We start from the raw sequence: 22,603 nt of genomic DNA on the forward strand, positions 1-22,603 counted from the left end.
ATCCAAATTTGGGTAGCTGCTCTAAGCTGTGTGTTTTCCCCCTCCTCTTCCTACCCATAATGCTTACCTCCATGAGTTCAGCATCTCCGCTTTCTAGAAAAGGAGTTAGGTGGAAGGGGATAAAAAGGAGTTAGTTGTCTTTTCCCACATTTCAGTGGAATTCTAATTAAAAAAAAATTTTTTTTTTCTTGATTTGGAATCCTGGTTAAGGAACTTGCTAGATTTTTGTTCTTTTTGTTACACTGGATAGTAAAGCAAGTGTAACTTGGGTAATTGAATTTGCAGCTAATTACTACATTATATTTTAGTGACTAGGTTTTACATTCTTTGCTGACTTAAATTTCTATTTTCTTATTGTTCCAACCTCCAGTTCTGACCAAAAGAATGAGTGTTTAAAAGAGTCAAGAGATAAGGAGGGTCAGGACCCTTTCATGATTCAGATGATCCAGAAACTGGATTGAGCAATTTATGCGTTATCAATAGAGCTGAATGTAGCTTTGATTGTGTGTTCACTCACATGCTCATATACACAAATAAAACTTATGAGAGCAGAATTTATATAGTAGTTTAATTTCCAGTCTTTTAATTAAACCCGCTGTGTGTTCCATCTATTCTAGCTGAAGACTTCTGTTTCTTCCTGATGTAGTAGTTAAATGATGTTTACTAACAATTTGATTCACTGACTTAAATTTCTCCTTGAAATCATGGAGCCGTTAGGATCCTTTTCCCTTTGATGAAGAGGAAATCAAGTCAGCTAATTCATAACTCAGTAATATAAGCCAGTGTTTGGACAGACTCTGATTCTTCCTCTTTTCTAAGTCTCATATTCTTTCTCTCCAGGAAAGACACAGATGAAGCAGACCTGGTTCTTGCAAAAGAAGCCAATGTTAAATGTCCACAAATTGTGATAGCATTTTATGAAGAGAGACTGACGTGGCATGCATATCCTGAGGATGCGGAAAACAAAGAGAAAGAAACAGCAAAGAGTTAAAGGAGGGGGTGGTCTCTGTCATTTCTCTTTGTACATAATACATTCAGCTCCCTGCCTCCTCTCCTTTCTACCCATCCCCTTCTATCCTAAACACATCCATAAAAAATGTGCTTATCACTGTGCTCCACAGGAGAAATGTTGGTATTGGTTCTCTTGTAGCATAACTGATGGTCTGATTCATGATAAGTGTCTCTCTGTGAAGACCAGGCATTTACATACTGTGTGTAATTCCCAGCATTTTTTCCTTTGCCCTACTCTCTTCCCTCTGCTCCCCTGTGACCTCAAGATTAATTTTAACTTTTTAATCACCTTAGAGTCTTGATCTTTTCAGGGTTGGTTGCTTTTTAGGTGGGGGATTTTGTTATAATGATGTTGAATTTTGGTTTCGTGCTTTGGTTCTTAGAACATGTTGATGACCAGCTAGCCTTTGTTTTGAGATGTTGGGATGGAAAAGATGTTGCCCGTCTTTTTAAAAAGCCAATAGCAACTGCCTACCTGTTGGGGCTTTCCCAACCTCATTCAGCTCTACCCAGGAGAATACAGGGTTCCTGATGTGGTCTTCTGGGCCACCCTGTGCCGTTCGTCCTCACCATCCTCCCAGAAGAGTGGCATCCTTTGGAGGGCTTGAAATTTTACCTTCAGATTTGTCAAGGCATTCCTTCTACCCCCAGGACTTTTGGCCTTATTTCTTAGCAATCCCTGATTCGGCTTCTGCAAGTTGGTGAAGTCTGTTAGAAAATGACAAGATTATTAACTGGAAATTTGTAGCTACTAGTACATGAGGATGATGGGGTAGGATACAGTTGTCTTTACTATCGCATTTGGCATGTATGTGTGATTTCCTTCCATCTCTCCCATTTGGATTATATATTTACATAGGTGTGAGTGACTGCCTGGTGCTTGTGCCAAGGTGCTAAGCACCCTCCAACCCTGCCAGTTTTTGTGGCCTCCCAAAGCAGTCGTGTTACCAAAGAGGCTTCAGACTTCTCAGTGGACCCCACTTTCCCCTCCACGCCATTATTTTCAGTGGGGAATTCTTGGAGGGGAGCCACTGGCCACAGTATCAATTTTAAATATTCATAGCATTTATAATCATAAATTCCTTGCTTTGTTGACTTCTGGATTTGCCACCAAGAGTTCCCAAAGTGTTACTTCCCTTCCGTTTTTCCACCCTAAAACTCTTAGTTGGATCTTTTTTTTTTTTTTTTTAGTTTCTGTGGAAGACTATCAACCTCTGAGAATGACAGGCCCCAGCATTAGCATGTTGATACAGCCTCTCCCCAACTCAGCAAAGTATTTCTTTTTTGGCTTCTTCCTGCTTTGCCATTATGTTGAGAGATTATTTTTCTGATTATTGCCTTCAGCCTTTGTTCCCCAAGAAACACCCTACTTCTCTTTTCCCTTTTTTTCTTGTAGTTAAAGGGGGCTAGAGAATCAAGACTAAAAGTAAGGAAATAGCAGGGTTTTGAACATCCTTGTCCCAGCCTGAAGCTGAGGAAATAAGAATAAATGCTTGAAATAGCCTTAACTCTAGAGTTCACCAGCCATTGAGGTTGTTTTTGTGGTTGGTTTTGATTTTTAAAACATATAGCTGTCTGGCCAGGAGCATTCAACCATCTCTAGATTTTTCAGAGTAATGAGGGGAAAGGAGAGATTGATCCAGTTCACAGATGAGCCAAATAATATGCAAATCATATACCCATTCATAGCATTTGTTAACATTGCTTCCCTGCTCAGCTGCTGATTGAATTCTGTGTGCTTGTATAAATTATGTCAAAGATTATACTGCACAGTTGAGAAGACAGCTGTTGCTGCAGTGACATGACAGACTGGAACAATGAAGCTTTTGGTTTTAGCCATCCAAGAAAATCCTTCTGAATGGTAATGTGATTGGGTGAGAACTCATAACCCACACCTCACATGGGTAGGAGTTTAATCTCTATCTTCCCTAACTAAAGGAATTAGAGGCCTAGATCAAGGGCTGGATAATTGACAGCTGTTAGTGCTTAATCTGATGGGCATCTGAAAGAAAGGATGGTCAGAAAAGAGGTTTTTCATGCGAGTAACTAAGGATATCAATTAGGATGTGCTAGAACAGGACAAGAGTAGGCCAGAGCTGCTGAGGAGATGATCCGGGTCTCTCAATTTGCAGGTGGAGAAAATGACAGCTCATCCATGTAGCTAGTGTGTGTCTCCCAGGAGGAGTGGGCATGTAAACAGTACAGTGACCACGTTTTTAGAGCGCAAATCTAGGCCATGGACAAAAAAAAATACAGCCGAATTATTTGGTGCTGAGATTGGTCTTGAGAAACCTGGGACACATGGTTGCCAGAGTTATGGGTGATGTTTAAGACATTCATCAAAATCTGGTTTCTTTCAACAAAAAACCCCCAGTATTGTCTTCTGTTCATCACTGCTTTAATACTTTAGTTTTCACTCCATTCATCTTTTTCTGTCCACAGTTATTGAAATCAAGGTCTTATACTGTGTGCTGCCCAAACAACTTGTTCTCTCCAGCCAGTTCTGTAGGAATAGAGGGAGCCAGCGCCAGTACTCATCCCAGCCCTTCAGAAGTAAGGAAACTAGACGCCTGCCTGTACCTCCAGCATTTGATTGTGTCAAGTAGCTGTCCAGGCCCTTGGAGAACTGCAGCCTGAACAGAAACCTGCTTTCCTCGGGCTTTCTCCTCTCAGAACAGTTAGTAGCCCTGAGCTAAGCACTCTTAAATACCTAAGTCTCAGGGGCTTAAAATCTGTTTTTCCTGTGTTAGTCCTCTTTCAAAACATCTTACTAATGCTGAGTTTCTTGTAATCAGCATTCAAGGATTTCTCCTGCCACAGAATGTGGCAGAGCTGTGAGCAGCAGAGTCTACCAAGTCAGCATGGCTGCTTCTCTGAGCCCTGGGCTGGACAGAAGCCCTCACGTTAAGATCAGCTGTTAGAGAATGTCAGCCCTGATGGAAGCACCCGTTTTTAACCTGGAGAGGGCTATATCATTTTTCCTTCTGCAGTCCAGTTTTCCTCTGCTCAAGGGAGCATTTGGATCTGTGGTATTCTAACACTCGAAAGTTTAGATGGTTCTTGGCAGTCCCTCAGCCATATATCTGTACTACTTTTTATTGTTGAAGAAAAGCTGGTCTTGTTCTTGGGCAGTTTTCAATTATTCTTAACTCTTTGTTCCTGTGCTGTAGCCTTCCTGCAGTTCAATTTCCTTATCTTTAGGCCAAATCCTGGGGCCTGGGGGAAGGTGCTTGTGATTTTCATCTTGTGATTTGGTTGGATCTATTTTTAGCCCAGCTTACCTAAGGTGCAGAGGGGTCAGAGGGATCCATGTTTGGGCCAGCGAGTGATTGTCTTTGCCCTTAGGGTTTGAATTCTGGGGCCTAAAATAAGATCGCGGTGACACAAGAACCTCAGGAAGGGTTATGTCATTGGATTTGAGATGTGGAAATGGTTTCTTACAAACGAGGTAAAAAAACAGCTCATTTAGCACCCGTAACTCCATCCTTTTGGTTTAGGTTTTTAGAGTGAAGGTTAAGAGTGCTGAGGTGTGTACTGTTGTAACTAGACCACCAAGCAAGCATACTTGTCAGGGCAGAGAGAGGAAAGGTCTAAACCCAGTGTATTTATTCATTTTGGCTCTACCACTCATCATAAAAGTTACATTTTTCAAAAACAGAGGTGTTACCTGGCTTGCCCCTAAAAGCATATGCGCAGAATTGGGGTCCCCACCCGCCCAGTTAGTCACTGGATTTGTATTGAGCTATCCAGTTCCTGTCACATTAGTGTACATCAGCATTTACTTCATTCAATGGACAGTTTTTTGGCCCTGGGGATGCAAAGTTCAAAAAGATGCAGTCCCTGACCTCAGAGAATTTTCATACCGTTGCATAGTGTAATAAATGTTATAAATGGGCACATATTTTATATTTGGGGGCAGAGACCACTGGTTGGTGTAGTTTGTGGTTCTAGAGTAGTAGGGTGATGGTTAGGTTCGTGTGTAGAAAAGATCTGTGACCTTGGATGAACCAAGGTAACTGGCCATAGATGAACTGCAAGGGTTTGTTTTAGCCCAAAAAGTAAAGATAACAGGTTTAGTTAGAAATGCTACTCCTGAGAGAGAACAACAGGTTAAGAGGGGGTTGAGAACCCCTGGGTTTGGTCCCTAGGTTCTTTGCCGAAGTATTTATTAGTATAGTTAATCCTTACTTGTGGAAAGCATCAACTGTGTTGCAGAGCCAGTTTTGTGTTGTTACTTCATCGTAGATTCTATAAAATGTATTCCTTGCAGATCAAGAGTTGCTCACACCCTTTTCAGTTTCTCATCCTTTTTGAAGGAATTAACATGAGGCTGACTTGGAGCTTAAAACAGGGACATACTTTCCAGTGACAAAAGATGTGCTGAAAAGAAGGCTTGGGCCCATCTGATGACACCTGGGCCTCTGTTCTGGACAGTGTAGTTTTATTTCACGCTGCAAGATGGTGATATCTAAGGAGATATTTGCGTCAGTTATGCGGAAGCCTCCCAGAAATACATGTGACCTGGAGTTTTGGACTTAATCTGTCTGGGGAGGTCCAGGGTGAGGCCGAGCCATGCTAAGAAAGCCATGCTAAGAAACAGTCTGACCTTAAGCAATGTCCTAGTTCTGACCATGTGACCACAGGAAAAATGATACTTTTCTCTGCCTGCATAATTGAGAGTTGGATTAATTGAAAGTTGACTTAAAGGTGAAGGTTCTTTGGATAGCTTCATAAAGATTCTAGTTTCTTTTTGCTTGCGCTGAATTTCTTGAATTTTAAACTACCTCATCTTTTTAGAGTTTCTTCAGTTTGTCTTTGCCACTTTAACATCGTGCTTTACTGACTGTTTTCTCAGATAGAATATTTCCTCTTTGTTGAGAGCATGTTTTCTAGCCTTCTGTTCTGATCCTCATTTCACCTAACATTTCATGTTGCTCCTCTGTCAGAGAGATGTTTTAAGATAGTTTAAAATCTTGGTTCATTGGAATAAAGTGATCCTCCTGCTATTTGTCTCTGAGGTCAGTAAGAGAAGGAGTTAAAACAAGGTGGTAGGGGAGGAGACAGACCCTGCACTGGAGGCAGCCAACAAGGGAAGAGCCATTAATTAAGACAATTTCAAAGTCAACTGATTGTGATCATTAATGTCACAATAGATCAAAACCTAATTATCACAGCCTAGGTAAGAGCCATCAGTATTAATCAGAAAATCTAATAGGAAACTATTATCAAGAAATTAGGCTAAATTGAATGCAATGAACTTTTTATCTTGTCATTCTCTCTCCTCTCCTTTTTCTCTTTTTCTTTTTTAATTTGGTGATGTCCCCTGGCATTGATAAGTGTGACCCTCACAGTTGACCCAGGACCCAATGGCCAGTTTGTCATGCTTTTTGAAGAATTCTAATGCAGACTGACCCTGAACTGTCACTGCTGCTTTAATCAGTCTTGAACTTTCTCATCACCTGGACTTACCCAGTGTGATCAGCAATCAATGAAAAAAGGTTTATATTTAGGTCTTGAAGTGGTTGGTCCTTCCTGGAACTAGAGTATCCCTGGTGAACGTGATACTGTGTGTGTTAACTCACTGTTTGAGCTTCTGATGTACGTAGGATCCTATTGCTTTGGCTACTGCAAGTATGGAGGAAAGGAGGTGCTTCCTGCCTGGAGGTTCTTCAAAAAGACTTTAGAAGATGTCGAGTGTCATCATATCACGGCACTTTTAAAGGTTCAAGTCAGTGTTTTGCAGTTTCCAGTAGCTTACAATTTGATTCTAAACCAGTACTGGCTGTGGGTTTAGTTTAGTTTATCCCCTAGTTTTAGGATAACAGTCAGTGATTTCTACCAGAATCCAGTATAAATCCAAAGGGGGTGGGGATATGTTTTTCTTTTGCCTTTTGTTAAAGATTTAGGCCTCTGGCAGGAGGTAGGAATATTACAAGAGTCTCTGACTAGTTAATAGAGATCACTTCATACCACTTCGTACCCTCTCCCTAAATGGAAAAATAAGTGTCACCATCTGTCTCCTTCATCTTGAACTGATGTGAAGATACCACAACTCCTGAGGTTGAGCTGAGGCAGAAAGGGTGGAAAGCTGCCACCCCTGGGTGTCATGGGGGAAGGACGAGTGGCAGCAGCTGGTTGGTGCCAAGGTTCCCAGGGGAGCCTGTAGAGAAAGTTGCCACTGCTGTTGGTGGCCTTTCCCCACCAGCGTGGAGCTCAGAGCACTCCCCACTGCCGCTGAGGAAGTGGTTCTTGGCTTTCTGCTTGAGCGTGGTCTCGCTTCATTCTGAATTTCAGGGTTTGGGTTACTCAGTATAGAACTATGAGAAGTCAGTGTGACTTAGTCCTTCACATCTTATGATAAACTGAGTATTTCTTTATAAAAGAATTCATGCCCTTAATGTTTAAAGTGTAACTTTATTTTCAAAACGCCCATTAACGCATGACTTTCGGAAGTAGGTTGTTCCTTCTCCAAGACTCCTTGTGTTATGCTGGATAAATAATAGGCCATCAGTTAATACTTGAGGGTTGATTAAGTTCATCTGGTTTGCAGAGTGAGATGTGCCTACCGACTTCTTTTGCTCTCAAGTGCACTCTGAGAAAAATGCTCCAGGGTGTGGAACAAGAATTGAGTGGATTTTGACTGTGTGCCAAGCTCCTCCACTGATTCATAATGGCTGACCTTGGGCAAGTCACTCCTTTCAATGCCTCAGTTCCCCATCTGTCAAATGGGGGTAATAATACTGACCTACCTCACAGGGGTGTCGTGAGGCATTGTAAATCATAGTTGACAGAATACTTAAGGGTCCTCGATGGAGGATGCCTTGAGCCGAAGTCTAGGTTTTTGTCCTCACTGAGTTGTCCCAAGGCTGGAACTACTTAGTGACCTCGGCAAGTTCTCTGCCCCCCACCCCTCATCAAAGCTGCTAGTTCAGATGTTGACAGTGTTTTCATGAATGAGTCTTCATAGTTCAGACTTAACTTAGGATGTTACGGGGCACGGCACTCAGTATTTCTGTCTTGCATCCACAAAAAGAAGCTGTTTGAGACCTGAGAGCATTGGATTAAGGAGTCGGGTGCTGCTGCTTGTTTCTCTGCAGGTTGGGAGTTAAGGCTTGGAACATACTGGAGCTGTCTCAGGAGCGAAGTACACACCGTGGGCGTGCTTTATGTTCTCACTCCCTGAACTGATCCCAGGATATCTGGGTCACCACCTCTTCTAGACACCTGTCCTCCAGCCTCCGCCGCCTCATAGGAACCAGCTGGTTCAGTAAACGTAACTGCTTCCTCCATCCCCCACCAAACAAAGAGCCACAGTAGAAGTTTTTTTTTCTGGGGACATGATTAACACTCAGAATTGGGCATTGATACTCCTGAGAGCTTCAGCCAGTTCACTGTTTTCAGCATCTGTCATCTCTTTCTCAGTGTCCACAGTCTGAACCTGACTGACCTTTTTTCCTTCTGGTTCGGGAAAACTTTCGGACACTATCTGCCCAGGTGTGGACTCAAGAGCCTTACTCTCCGTCTCAGTCTAGGGGCTCAGCCGGCTCCTGTTCTTCCCAGTAGGGCTCTTTCTCTCCCTCTCCTTGGCCCTAGATGTGTAACCCACGAGAAAGCACAAGGTCCTGGCCCCTCGCCGCAGTCACATTCCAGTTCTTGGTGTTTCGTGGACTCCTGTTCACCGCGCCAGCAGCACCAGGCGGTTCTGGGGAGGCCTGGAGGATGGAGAGAGCACCGCCTGCCATCCTGCCAAGTAGTCAGGAGCTGATTTGCCCGCAGCCCACAGGCCTTCCCACCCCTTCCCACAGGATGGGCTCCGAGAGACTTCAGGAGCTGGGTTTCTTCAAGCACTCAGTACCATCCTGAGCAGCAAAACAAATCACACTTTGTAGCCAGATTTCTGAATGGAAAAATGGGAAATTGAGTTCTCTATGGACCTTTTTTGATTTGTGGGGGAGTTTTGGTTGTGTTTCTTGGTTATATTTCAGCCAAACATGTCTGCTTTTGATTTTTTTTTTTTTTTTAGGATAAGTGATATATATATATGTTCGCCTTTTAAATGTAAATGTTTCAAAGTAGGCAATTTACGTGTTTCCACACCTGACATCTGATGCAGACCTCATTCTCTCCCCTCTTCCGTCCACCCCCTTTCCCTCTTTTCATACTCTTGTATTGGTTCTAATAAATGGTTGCTTTTCAAGTACGGATCCAGAGTGGTGGTTTGAAGATGTGGGTCTTACCCTCCCTCCTTAATTTGGTCTCAAACGTCAGCCAGTAGCAGCACATGGGTTTCTGAAAGAGCTGGGAGAAAAGGGCTTTTTTCTAAGCATTCTTGGTCTCTGACTTTCTGCAAACAACCACAGGGTGGCAGGGGCTGCGGGAATGAGAGAATGTACCCTGTTCCTTCCTTCCCTTAACCCCTTCAGATTCCGTGCCTTCCTTCTGAGTAGAGCTCCTGTCTGCTCCAAATGACTGGAAGAATAAACATTAACCTTTAGGGACCCTAGAAAAGTCAGCTCCTAGTTCCTGAATTTGTGGAAAACCACATGGACAAACAGGTTTGAAAATCCCAATACATGTGAGTTTATAAATATGATCTTTTTGATTTGCTTCACAAATACCAAAGGAATTGAGCATCCAATGATTGTGGGGCATGGTGGGGGCTGGGGGGCAATTGGAAGTTGGATTAGAAAGAAAACAGATAATTAAGCATTTGCTGGGTAATGTAAGCCTGTCGCAGTTCTGAATCTCATAGGAACATGGGCAGAACCTCAGGGGCGAGAAGTGAAGACAGAGGGATGCCAGAACCCAGACATCCTCCCACTGAGAGGCACCTCCTCTCCTTTTCCACCATCTCTTATCTGCAATTCTCCCTCCTGTTTTCCCTTCTTGCTGCTGAGTTATAGGGTCTCCCCAGTCTAATCTCGTAAAGTCTTATGAAGACATCTGTAGGTTGGCTGGTTTAATGGTCCATGACCTCATAAACATGGGACAGGAGAGCCATTTGGTCCACTTCAGAGCCAGACCCTTCTGGACATTATTTATTTCCTACCTCTGAAGCTGGGGACTGCTTGCCCCCTTCCCTTTCCATCTCTTTCTAGTTCTCTCACCATCACGCCACTTTATTTCTGCCTTGGGCCCGTCAGGAAGCACGATTCTGGAGTTTTGACACTCGCTCCCACTCCTAAACAGCCGTGTCTTGGTTTTGTTTCCCTCCGGTGTGTCGGAGTATGCCTGCCCGGCACTCAGCGAAGCTCTCCGCCGCTCATCACTCTTCTCCCGGGAACCCTGGCCCTCAGCATGCCGGATGAGGTTTTGGCCGGCCGGCCAGGCATGCCTCCCCCTTTGTCTCCACTGAAGGGCTGCGGAGCTCGCAAAATCAATGCAGGCCCCCCGACAGCCTGGGGGAGATGGAGGGCCGCCGCGTGGGAGTCTGTGCTTAGCTGGATGGCTTGAGTGCATAGCTTGAAATCGCCCTGTTAAGAGGAAGCAGCCCCCCAGGCAGCCTCCCGCTTTTGGAAGGAAGTGAGAGGGGGGCCCCAGAGCCCCCGTGCTGGGAGCTGCTGCACCAGAGTGTGTGCAGAACACAGTCCGTTAACAGCCTGTGGATAGGCCAAGAGGCTCTCCAGGCCTGGCGTGTGACCCATGGTGGTGGGTGGGGGACAGATAAGGCAAAGCCTGTCCAACTGGTGTGTGAGCACTCCACGTGGGCACAGTATGGAGGGTAAAGGGGGAGGGAGAACCCACATAGACTCGCCTGCATAAAGTTGTGAACCTGGTGAAGACACGAATGCAAGGTCTGGTTGTTTCCTCCTCCCAGGGTTCTCCTGCTCCCCCAGCCCCCTCGGCAGCTGTAACATCTTGCTTTCCAGGTGCCAGTTCCCTCCTCTCGCAGCTTCTGTCTTTATTTGTGCCTCGGTGTTTTTTATGGTTTCTCCCTTTTGTCTACTCCATCGTGTGTGTTTTTCTCTTTCTTTGTCTTTTTTTTTTCTTCTCATTTCTGGTCTCTACCCCCCATGTTCTCTCCACCCCCTTCAAAGTCCATAAGCAGCCTCAATTTGGACATTTAATTTCAACCCCATCAAATTATTATCTTTCTTGCAACAACCTGGGACTCTTTATGAGCTCTTTCTACCCCCGCCACTGCTGGAAACAGGTGCATCTCTTTCTCTGTATAATGTGGTGCCCCCCACTCCCTCCCACCCCCCAGACTGGGAGAGGCGATGCGGGCTCAGCGGCCTCATGCCTCCTCTCAGCAAAGCCTTGTGCGATCATTTGGTTATGAGCCAAGGAGAGAGAAAGAGCTGCTGAGAATTGAGCTTGCTGATAAATATGGGGGCTGCTGAGATGAAAAGGTTTGGGGTTATTATTGCACCCTTTCCTCTCTCCCCCTCCACCCCTCCCTCCTGCTGCTGCTCTCTTCTGGGGAAGGAAGCTGGTGAGGAGCGGAGGCACTGGCCACAGCTGCTGCAGCTTATGAAATTCTGCTTCTCCATCTGCAGCAAGGGTGGGGGCGGGGCAGATGAGGTCTGCCAGGAGAGGGAGGGGCGGGCAGGGATGCTGAACCCCCTGCCTGGGCTGTGCAGGAATGTCATGGACCACTCCTGCTACTTCCAAGACCATGCAGCACCTCTTCTCGAAGCCTGTTTCTGCATTACTTCTCAGCCCCAACTGTAACCTGCTGCTGCTTTCCATTTCAACTCTCCCGGCAAGAACCGGGAGAGTCAGCTCCCAGAGACCTGGAGCTGACCAGGCTCTGGCATCTGTCACAGCCCCCCTGCCTCTAATCCCTGTCTCACTTCTCCACTCCAGTCTGCACCTAGAGCTGGGAGCTGGAGGGGATGGAGCTGCCACTTTGATCCTGGGTGAGAGCAGGGGCTGTCTGTTCCTCAAAGGTGTTGTTGGGGAGGATGCAGGCACGTCCATTCCTGGACTAGGACACAGGATCTCTCCACGTGTTCACCCTTCCTGCCTCTCCTCCACCACCTGACCCCCTGACTTTTTCTCCTGTTTGTCACCTGCTGTCACTTTCTGCTTTTCCCTTTTAAAATCATTAAAAAAATTTTTCCCCTTTTTTTCTCTCCTTGTTCTTTTATTTTAATGTTACTAAGAGTAGACAGTAAGAGGCCTTGAGCGAAGGGGTTGAGAGAAAATGAAAAGTATGTTTTTTTCCCCCACTTCTCCTTTGGAGGAATGGGGAAGAGTATCACCCGTTTTCCTTTTTCTGGGGATTGGAGCATCTCTCTACCCTCAGCCCTTCTGATTTTCTCAGCAATGATGTCTAAAACAAGGATTCTTAACCTTGAAAAACCATTTCTATTTTTATTAGTTTCTTTATGATTTTGTAGGGGAGAAAAAACCTTGCCATCCCTACAAAGTCAATTCATTGTGTGATATTTTTCTGTGAGAATTTTTAAGATAATAACTTCTGAGAATTTCATAACCCTCCTTGAGATGACTGGAGTCTCGGGTGTTGTAACCAGGCTGGAAAACACTGATCTTTAGTGTCCAGCTAAGCCAATTGGATACTTACTTCTGTATGAATTTGTTGCAGCCTTTCATCATGGGAGTAAAAACTTTCTTCATGGGGGACTCCTGTTGCCCCATTCATCAGTTTAGGGGATCAAGGGCAAGTCAAAACAGTTCTCAAATTCCCGCCCTCACCCCAAAAGGCCAGCCCAGCCTGCCTTGTAGAGGGAGGTGAGGGACTGTCATCTGACCTCTCATCCCCTCCCTTTATTTCACCCCATTGAAATAAATGGGGTTTTTCACTCATTGCAGATCTGAGGGTTTGGATCAGAGGTTTCTGGTTAGGATTAAGGAGCTGGGTTAGGCAGGATTGGGGAAGAACTTGCAAGCTTGGATTGGAGGAGGTGGAGCAGGGGAGGGAGGGAGGGAGAGAAAAGGGGGTACAAGGATGTCCCTGTGAAAGACTGGGAGACCAGAATTAAAGGAGGAAGGATGGGAGGAAAGGAGGCTTGGAAAACCATGACGTGCTGGGGGCATGTGCGCATGCGCGCGTGCCGTACCACAGGTAGGAGGAACGAGAACGCTCACCGCGGAGCCCGCAAGGCCCTTCAAGACTGAACCCTCTGCGTCCAGGCATAATATGTTCTCCTTCACCCGATGCAGAGGGCTGGAACTTTACTTCTGAAGAGCTCTGGGCAGTGAATCAATGTAGTGTTTACCCTCATGTGTCCTGAGTTAGAATCATCTTTGCTGTGGACTGGATGACCACCCAGAAAATCTAGAAACTGTTCTAAACTTGGAACGCCCTTCTGCATCCTGAATAACTTCATTTTCCCCACCCTGGTGTAGGAGGTGGAGTGCCTGAAATCCTGATATGTCTTCCTTCAACGCCCAATTTTGCTTCCAGCATCCCAGGAAGCGTCTGAGAGGAGTGTGTTGGGTGCGGTGGGGTGGCTGTACTGGGGTCCCATTGACTGAAGGCAAGGGTCTGCTAATGTGCATTAGTGATTTCTCAGAACAAAATAGTTGTTGCTATCCCCCCAAAATGGATCAGGCAAACGGCTCCCCTTTTGCCACCACGGAAACGGCAGGTCTGTGTGTGTATGAGAGTTGAAGGGGTGTGTTAATTTGAGTATAATCAATCCTGAATATTCATTGGCAGGACTGATGCTGAAGCTGAAGCCCCAATACTTTAGCCACCTGATGCGAAGAACTGACTCATTGGAAAAGACCCTGAAACTGGGAAAGACTGAAGGCAGGAGGAGAAGTGGATGACAGAGGATGAGATGGTTGGATGGCATCACTGACTCAATGGACATGAGTCCAGGAGGTGGTGATGGACAGGGAAGCCTGCTGTGCTGCAGTCCATGGGATCACAAAGAGTCAGACACGACTGAGCGACAGAACAACAATTCTGAATATATGTTTTTGCTCATTTGAATATGTTAAATTCCATGGAGTCCCAGTCGAGTCACTCTAATGGAGGGAATGCAATGACCTAGGTAATTCAGGGAGAAGATCATCCCCAAACCCTTTATGAATATGGTTGAGAGGTGCTTTGAACTGTGCTCAGGACAGGCTCTGGAAGACGCCTTGTGGGCCTAGGGGAGGAAGTCATTAATGGTGGCAAAGGAAAGCTGCTCAGAGCTCTGTACCAGGACAGCCATACAGATCAGAAGCAGAAAATTGCAGGCACTGTGTCTACTCAGGTGGAAAGGCGGAGAGGCCAGAGAGGGCCTCGGGCAGCCTGCTGCTGCAAGGCTCGCAAGCCTGCGGGAAGGTCAAGGGCACAAGCAGCGGCAGGGTAAAGTGTGGTTTGAGAGAAATTAGGAGGAAATAGACGCTCACAACTGACCTTGCGCCAGAATTAGCCAAGGCACCAGCCCAGAACAGCCTGGAGAACTGGGAAAAAAATCATCAGATGAGAATTCAAGTCAGGTTTTGTCATTCATAGGCTGTATGATATTGGTTAAATTAATTTCCCGTGCTGGCTGTCAGTTTCCTGAGGGGAGTTAGCTCAAATGTTGAATAATTATTTCATTTTTCACAAAATATTTTATCTTTTATTACAATCATAACAAAAAGTTGATAAAAGGAAAAAGTGGAAAAACCATAATCCTATCATATTAATATAATACATATATTTATTTTATTTATAATCAGATTTTTGCCCATAGAAGACAAATTCATATTTTCACATTGTGTGCTGTTGGCGCAGTGGTAAAGAATCTTTCTGCAGATGCAGGAGACACAAGAGATGTGGGTTCAATCCCTGGGTCAGGAAGGTCCCCTGGAGGAGGAAACGGCAACCCACTCCAGTACTCTTGCCTGGGAAATCCCATGGACAGAGGAGCCTGGTGGGCTATAGTCCATGGGGTCTTAAAAATAGGACATGACTGAGCACTCAGCACTCACCATTTTGTATGTTTTTGCTTATCATAAAATAGCACCATAGCACTATATATTCTTTTTTTTAACCCCAGGTGAAACACAAATAGCAGTATATATTCTTAACAATTATTTCTTAAAATTAATATGAATGTACTACATATGGATTCTACCAGGACCTGGGGTCTAGAAGGCCCCCTTCTACCTCTCTGGCTGCTTCAACTCAGCCTCGTACCTTTGAACTAGTGATGGTTCCAGTGTTCCACCCTCAGCTCTGGTTCTCATTCCTGGGTTCCCTCCTCCTGAGATAGCTCAACCACTCTCATCATTTCAGCCACCACGAATGATAAAGCTCATGAGTCCCAGACCTGTAACTCTGGGCCTCAACTGTTCCTCTGTCCCCTCTGTGTCCACGTGCCTTCTTCTGTCCCCTCCCAAGCATCCTGGAGGCCTCTCCAAGCAAAGAGCTTTATGGATGGAGTGATATGTTGTTTCTTCCTTCTGAGCTCACAGTCTAGGATATAGTTGGTGCTGGGGGATGGTCATTACAGACTTTCTGAGAGATGGACAGTGAACAAGGATGTAAACATAATTTAAACAATGAGATGCATTGCTGTGGTCCGGGTTCAATCCCTGGTTGGGGAAATAAGATCCCACAAGCCATGCTTCATGGCCTAAAAAAAAAAAAAAAAAAAAACCATGACATCAAGGGAGGTTGGATTTGTCTCCCTTATTACCTTCTCCAGTGGATCTTCTCAACCCAGGAGTGGAACTGAGGTCTTTGGCATTGCAGGCAGATTCTCTTTTTTTTTTTTTTGCAGGCAGATTCTTTACCATCTGAGGCATCAGGGAAGGCCTCCCTTGTTACCAGCAAGTGTGAAACTCACCAAGAACACTAACGTGGTTGGCAAGACCTTCCCTGCCCAAACACTCTGGCCTCAGCTCCAGTCCTCCCTCCCGCCCTCCTGCTTTCTCTGCATGGCACTGTCTGGGTCTCAACACCCTTATCAGTGAGGCTGGTGCTTGAAGCACCAGAAGATGTTGGATGGGTATTGAAAGGAGATGCTGGAGAGCTCTCCTAGGAGAGCAGGGGAAACATCTACAATGGAGAGAGAATAGGGGTTCCAGAGGGTGAGAGGATGGGAAGAAACCAAGCCTCAGAAGACAGAGGAGAGAGAAAATAGAAATGGTGGGTGCATAAAAGGAGAGAAAAAGAAGAGAGAGTCAAAAGAAAGGTGAGAAGGATGAGGTATGGTGGAGAGTGAAGGAAGAAGCATCATGGCAGGGAAGGGCAGCTGAGTTGTGCCCAGGCACCTCCTGGTCACCATCTCCATAAAAGAAAGGTGAGGAGAGTCTTGACAGGGACAATTTCATCCAGCTTCCTGTCTGTGAGATGGGGCGGCGGAGGGCTGTGCATCCAGGAACATCAGCAGGTTGGTGGGTCTTGTCACCAGCTCAGAGAGGTCGAGACCAGGCCAGACATACGGCTGGTATGAGGGAGGCTCTGGCCTGAGCAGGGGTAGGGTGAACCTTGGGCAGAGGCAGAGGGATCAACATTGAGCAAGATACACATAGAGCAACAAGTGCACAGACACCTCACAACTCTGAGAGAAACCAAGCCCTTTGTGGTCTGCCTGAGGTGTCACAGTTGATTAGTGATAGAGTCGGGCCTGGAACCCAGGTCTGTCCTCCCCAGAACTTTTACTGTGTTCTGTTCCCAGAGGCTTGAACTGTGCCCTCCTCAATCCTGGGATGCCTACTTAGGGCAAGACTGGTCGTGATTGAGGGGAGGCTGGGCATTGAGGAGGCCTGGGAGTCTGCTGTGAGTTGGCCAAGAGAACACAAAACCAGCAGAAAAAGCAGGAGGCGCTGGGCGAGGGGTGGGGGTTGGGGAGTCACCAAGACCTGCCTGGGAGGGGATGGTAGAAATAGACTAGGGAGTCAGGGACCAGGACTCAGTTCTGAGATGGCCCAGGAGGTACCTGCCACTAGTGGTCAGGCAGCCTGAGGTGATTTGGGGGTTTGTGCTGCCCCCTGGTAGCCGTTAGGGGAACAGCAGTGAGGACCATCCGCGGACAGGTGGGTGTGACCTCCACCTCCCTGGGTAAATGTCTTGCTATCTCCTGCGTTCCTGTAGAATGCAGACTGCTGAAAGTGGAGGCCCTGGAAACCTCAGGCCCCTAAGTGTCTTGGCTTGGACTGTTAGTGGAGATGCTCTCTTCCCCAGGGGGCGGGAGCAAGATGGATCCTCACGTCGTCTGCCAGGAATCTCAAGAAATCCAACACTTTTTGATATGGAGCAAGCATACATGAGGGCTTCCCCTGTGATTCAGTGGTAAAGAAACTGCCTGCAATGCAAGAGACGCAGGTTTGATCCCTGGTTGGGAAGATCCCCTGGAGGAGGGCATGGCAACCCACTGCAGTGTTCTTGCCTGGAGAATCCCAAGGACAGAGGAGCCTGGCGGGCTACAGTCCATGGTGTTGCAAAGAATCGGACATGACTGAAGTGACTGAGCAGGCACTCAGGCATTTCATGAACTATTTCATTCAATCATGATGAAGTCCCTATTAAGTGGTCAGTATTCTTCCCATTCTTCCCAGTTGAGGAAACACCCTCCGTGGGAAGAAGTAACTTTTCCAAGGTAATGCAGCCCTAGGCCTCATGACTCTGAGTCCAGTGCTCTTTCACTGCACCGACTCTCTACTCATAATCCCGGTTTCTCACTCCTCACAGTCTTCCAGTGGAGAGGTGCTTGGACCAAAAGGGAATGGGGTTAGGGTAGGAAGTGGCCTCACAAATGTCTTGTAAAGGATGCTTGAAGCCAGCATAATGTCTCATATGTGTGTTCTACTCTGAGTGCCTAGGGGAACTGCAACTTCATTCATTCATATTTCTGAACATCTCCTGGTGGGGAGAGCCAGCAACAAACAGTCCCTGTCTTAACAATTTGGTGGGTGCAACTAACCAAACGTTTATACTGTGAGTAGTTAACAGATGTCACTACAAATTGCCAAGGCTAAGAGAAGTTAGGGTGGGAACAAATTTCTCCCAGAGGAGGAAACGTTTTAGCATCGATTTAAGGACATGTTGGGCCAGCAGACAAAAGGGAGGGGCAGTCTAGGTGGAACCGAGGAGCAGGTAAAGGTCAGGCAGAGGGAGAGGGCTCCCGGGGAGTTAAATACCCTCCTGCAGTTTTGTGTTACTGAAGCACACGCTGTTATGTGTCTGGGTCTGGCTGTGATGCAGGAGACAAGGCTAAAGATAAAGAAGAGAGATGCTGACGAAATGTTAGGGGCTTTCCTTGGTGAGCGTGAACAATACACGGTTTATTCTGCAGGCCTGGGGAGTCCATAGAATTTCAAATGCTGACCATGATTAGACCTGTTTTTGGCAAGGGGCTTCCGGAAGCAGAACTACTACCTAGAAGGCTTTAGTCCTGGCAGGAAAATCTGCCCAGAAATCCTTGGCCTGAAGCGTCAGAGCAAGAGGAATACGTCGCTTGACCCAGAGAGACGAAGAACGGGGATATGGGCTTTTAGGCCTGGCCTGGGGCTAGCAGAGGCAGACAGACGCCCGGAAGGTGGCGCGAACCGGGGGGAGGCGGCTCGGGGAGGCGTGAGAAACCGCTAGCGCCCGAGGCGTGAACAGACCCGGCGGAGGCGCGCGGAAAGAAGGCTCCCGCCGCGCGGGGCCCGCTGGCCAGGAGCCACCCGCCACGAATTTATGGTCCAAAACCGGATGCAGCTGTGCGCAGCTGGGGATGCAAATGTATGCAAATTCATGCTGCCCGGACAGGGCTCGGTCGCCTGCAGCGTCCAAGGGGGATGGGGTGGGGAGTGGCGTACCTCAGACACAGTGTGTGTGGGTGCATCATCCCTGCCCTGACCGTCCCCTCTCAGGACTGTGACAATCTGCTGTGACGAACGTGGAGTCCCCTTCCTGTTCCCGATGACCTCGTGCACCCCACTCCTCAACCCTCACCCCTAGGATGCGGGCAGAGAGACGGCCCGGCTCCAGCGTTCTCTGAGCATCCGGGATGGTGAGAGCTTCCTTCTCCAAGCGGAGGCAGCCGCACCACAGGGCCTGATAATCCCACACTCGCCTCAGCCTCAGTAACGAATCTCTCCTCACCGCCTGGGGAGGGTCGGAAGGTCAGTTTCCTTTCATCCTTTCATTGCGATGAGTTGAGTCCTCCCAACCGCTTCTAGAAAAGTCCTTCCAGATGTCTAACCACAGTCACATGTGCTACTGTTTCAGACATTTTCCCTGTGATTTGGTAAGAACACTACTCCCGAGGTAGTGTTGAGTTTTGAGGGTGTGGAAGAGGGAGGAAGGATTTCCGGGCACGGCTAGCCACTGAGCACCCCCTCACCTCCCCCACCCCACCCCCCGCCAGGCTAGACCTGGAAGGGAGTCGGGCTGGGGACTGTCATCTCCCGGCTGTTGCCCTCATTTCTTGCCTGCTCTTCCCACAACGGCCACAAGGGGTCTTCCTTGCGCTAAGAATGAGAAATCCTTGCGCCAGGTCAGAGCGCTGGGAGGCCCCGGCGCTTGGCGCAGTGTCCTCTCTGCGGTTCCCGAGCATTCAGACCCGCAGGCGTCCGACCAGCCCCGCCCTACCTTCGTGGCTTCACCCGGTTGCAGACGACCTTCAGCTCTCTCGACTCGAGCTCCGGACTGGAGATTGGCACTCTTGGATCTCCTGCTCCTTCCTTCAAGCCTAGGAAGCAGCAGAAGGCTACGAGTGAGTCGAGGGGAGGAACTCAGGCCGGACACATAGTAGGCGCCCAGTAAATGTTTTTGAGATGAATGAAAGGACGTGGCGGTGTCCTGTTCAGAAGCTGGGGAGGGAACCTCAAAAAAACCGGAGGGCACCATAGAGGCAGCGCACTAAGCGCCCTACTGGGGAAACAGGCCGTCTGTGGATCCTGGCGAGTTGGACTTGGACATCAGCACAGCTGGGGAGGTCCGGTACAGAGAGGGGATACTGGAAGGGAGAGGACAACCAATCAGAAAACACTTTGGATTATTTTGGCCAGGAAAGGCAAGAGAAATGAAGATCACGAGGATCCCTAAAAAGAGGCCTTGTCAAGATGGGGAAATAAGATGTGGAAAAGGGGCTGGAGGCTTGGATTCTTTAGCTAAAAGGAGGAAAGTTAAAGCACCCACTTTCTCCCATGAGGACAGAACTTGTTAGGTTTAGCTGCAGCAGGCAGAATGGTGGTCAGACATCAGGAAGGACTTCCCCATTTGGAGTCAGACCTGCGGGGGTAATGATACCCTGTACTCAGGAGCTGGAGGCGAGTTACCCGAAACCACGGAAGTCCGTCAAGGGTGGCCGGGTTGGGAAAGGTAATGTAGTTTCAGAGTTAGACATAGTTGGCAGAAGCGTAGGTGGAGGCAGCCGCCCTTCCCCGACGGAAGCGGCTGCAGGACCCAAGGGGTAGGCGGTGTCCGGCCAGGTGCGCTCAGTCTGACCGCCCACCGGGAGAGACTCTGGGTGGCTCTGCGACCCGCCCCCGCCTGGGGCTTGCTGGGAGCCCTCCCCCTGCCGGGAGGGGCGAGCTGTCTCTGGATGAGTCCAGGTTAAGAGTCTCGGACTTCACGCTTGCGGCACAGATCTCCACGAAGGTCTGCACACTGCCTCTTGCTGCACCTCGGCCCTCCGCGCCCCGCCCTTCGGTGCGCTCAGAGCACTTCCTTAAGTGGCCTCTCTCTACCCCTGGGAAAGGGGGGCTTGCCCTGCGCGTGCCAGCCGGACTAGTTTTCCTCTTGGCCCTCTAGTTTGTTTCCCTGGGTGATCCTTCATCTGTGAACAGTGACCACACGTTGACTAGCACATAGTAGGGACATGAATGGAGAAGGAAATGGCAACCCACTCCAGTATTCTTCGCTGGAAAATCCTATGGACAGCGGAGCCTGGAGGGCTACAGTCCACGGGCTCGCAAGAGTCAGACATTACTTAGCGACTAAACCACCACCACCACCAAGAACATCAAGTATAGCCTTGGGGTGGAGGCCTGGATTTAAGTCTTGTACTTACTAACCATATGACCGCGGTTTGAAGCCTCCATTTCCCCATCTGTGAAATGGGGATGTACCCGTCTTGTTCACTTTCCAGATCTGGAAAAAATGGATGAGAAAGTATTATTTTACGTAAATTGTGAGCTATGGAAGTTCAACCCAGAACCGGCTGTCTCAGACCTAGGATCTATTATTCCAGGGCGAAACCCCATGTTCCTGCGGAATTCTGGGTGTAACCCAGCGGGAGAGATGGAAGACGACTCCCCTATTGCAGCCGCGGGTCCGAGTTTCCAGGATCGGCCCCCAGCAGAGGGCGCCCGGGCCCGCGAGGCCAACTCAATACGGCTAACTCCAGATCGGGCCTGCCTCCTGCGCGCCCTCTGCTGGCGACAGGGAACACCGCCGCGCGGCCCCTCCCCTGTGCCCACCCATTGGGCGGGTTTCTGCTTGTCTCTGGTCTCATGTCCACGCCCCCTGCTGAAGCCGTGCTGAACCCAGACATCTGACCCTCCAGCCAGGCCTGGCCCAGAATCCCCCTATTTCTCAGCTCTGTGGAGGAGGGTCTGGCTCTTCCCCACCCCTCAAAATTGTGGGTGGATCAAAGTCCTAGTCCCAGGTTTCCTGCCCTTCTCTCTACCCTCGCTGGTGGGATGGCTGTGGGTGGTGAGGAAAATCGCTGCAGCCTGAGGCTTAGAGTCTCTATACTCAGACTCATGGAGGCTTGAAATCTAAACTGCCTGCTCCCAGCTTCCAGACCACTACCTGGTCCTGACTTGTCAGACCTTCGGGATCTCTTAGCGGGGACATGCTTCATTCACCCTTATAACTGGACCCTCTGCTATCGTCTCTCTTCTGCGCCTTCCATATTCTCTTTCCAAAGGGCAGGTCACTATCCTACTTAAACCTCTCCTAGCTCCTCACTACCTGCAGGAAAAGGTTTAGACTCCTGCTCAGGCCACCTCCATCCTTGATAACTCTCCAAGCAGCTCTCGATCTTCCGTGTCTCTGCACTACTTTCCATTCACACTTGGGGAGAGTAGGAACTTTCCCCTCAAGGCTGAGTTCAGATGTCCCCTCTTTGTTTTTCTCTGACACCCCCAGGCAGGATGTTTCTGTGGTCCTGTGGATTTTATATACTTTTTAAAAAATGGTACTTAAGGCAGAGGGAATTATCTATTTACAAGTCTGTTTTCCCCCATAGGAACTTGAGTGCCTTTAGGGCAAGGTTTGGTTATTTGTCCTTGCACATACTGGTAGCCTACCACAGGTCTGAACTTACAGTGAATGGCCCCAGACATCAGAGAATCCGTGTTTTGTGTATGCCCCTCTGCCTGGAATGTGGCAGATAGCTCTGCCTATTTAAAGACTGGCTGGATATGCCAATCATCTCCCTCCTAGGGGCCGGATTCTGCCTCCCTTCCCAGTCCCCAGGAGATCAGCTGTCCCTATTTTCTCCCATCCCTATTGGGAGGGGGTTGGTCCAGACTCTGTAGGTTCTAGAAACTCAATTCTAAGTCCTGTGCAGAGCTATGTTTCTCAAGAGCCCAGAAATAGATGATAGAGGGAGACTTCTCCCCTCTGCAGAGTCCCGGAGACACCCCACAGATTCTTGGACCTCACCCCAAGTCAGCCCCCTTCCCACCCCAGGACTCACCCGATCCTTGCTTGTCTAGCCTGGGGCTTGGGGGCAACATCATAAATTTGGGAGACAAG

The 22,603-nt window shown here is 48.1% G+C and overlaps 1 protein-coding gene across 6 annotated transcripts in view; it reads left to right on the forward strand.

Annotated features, from left to right (window-relative positions):
* The window catches only part of CBX5 (chromobox 5), a 35,458-nt gene extending 26,250 nt beyond the window's left edge, over positions 1 to 9,208 (forward strand). For all 6 annotated transcript variants that reach the window (XM_020895129.2, XM_070454356.1, XM_070454355.1 and 3 more), the window contains one exon: positions 841 to 9,208. In XM_020895129.2, coding sequence (XP_020750788.1) covers positions 841 to 991 — 151 coding nt within the window. In that variant the 3' untranslated portion in view covers positions 992 to 9,208. The remainder of the gene's footprint in view (positions 1 to 840) is intronic.
* Positions 9,209 to 22,603: the final 13,395 nt, after the last annotated feature.

The sequence above is a fragment of the Odocoileus virginianus genome, chromosome 24 (genome assembly GCF_023699985.2).
Source record: "Odocoileus virginianus isolate 20LAN1187 ecotype Illinois chromosome 24, Ovbor_1.2, whole genome shotgun sequence".
In the NCBI taxonomy this organism is placed as follows: Eukaryota; Metazoa; Chordata; class Mammalia; order Artiodactyla; family Cervidae; genus Odocoileus; species Odocoileus virginianus.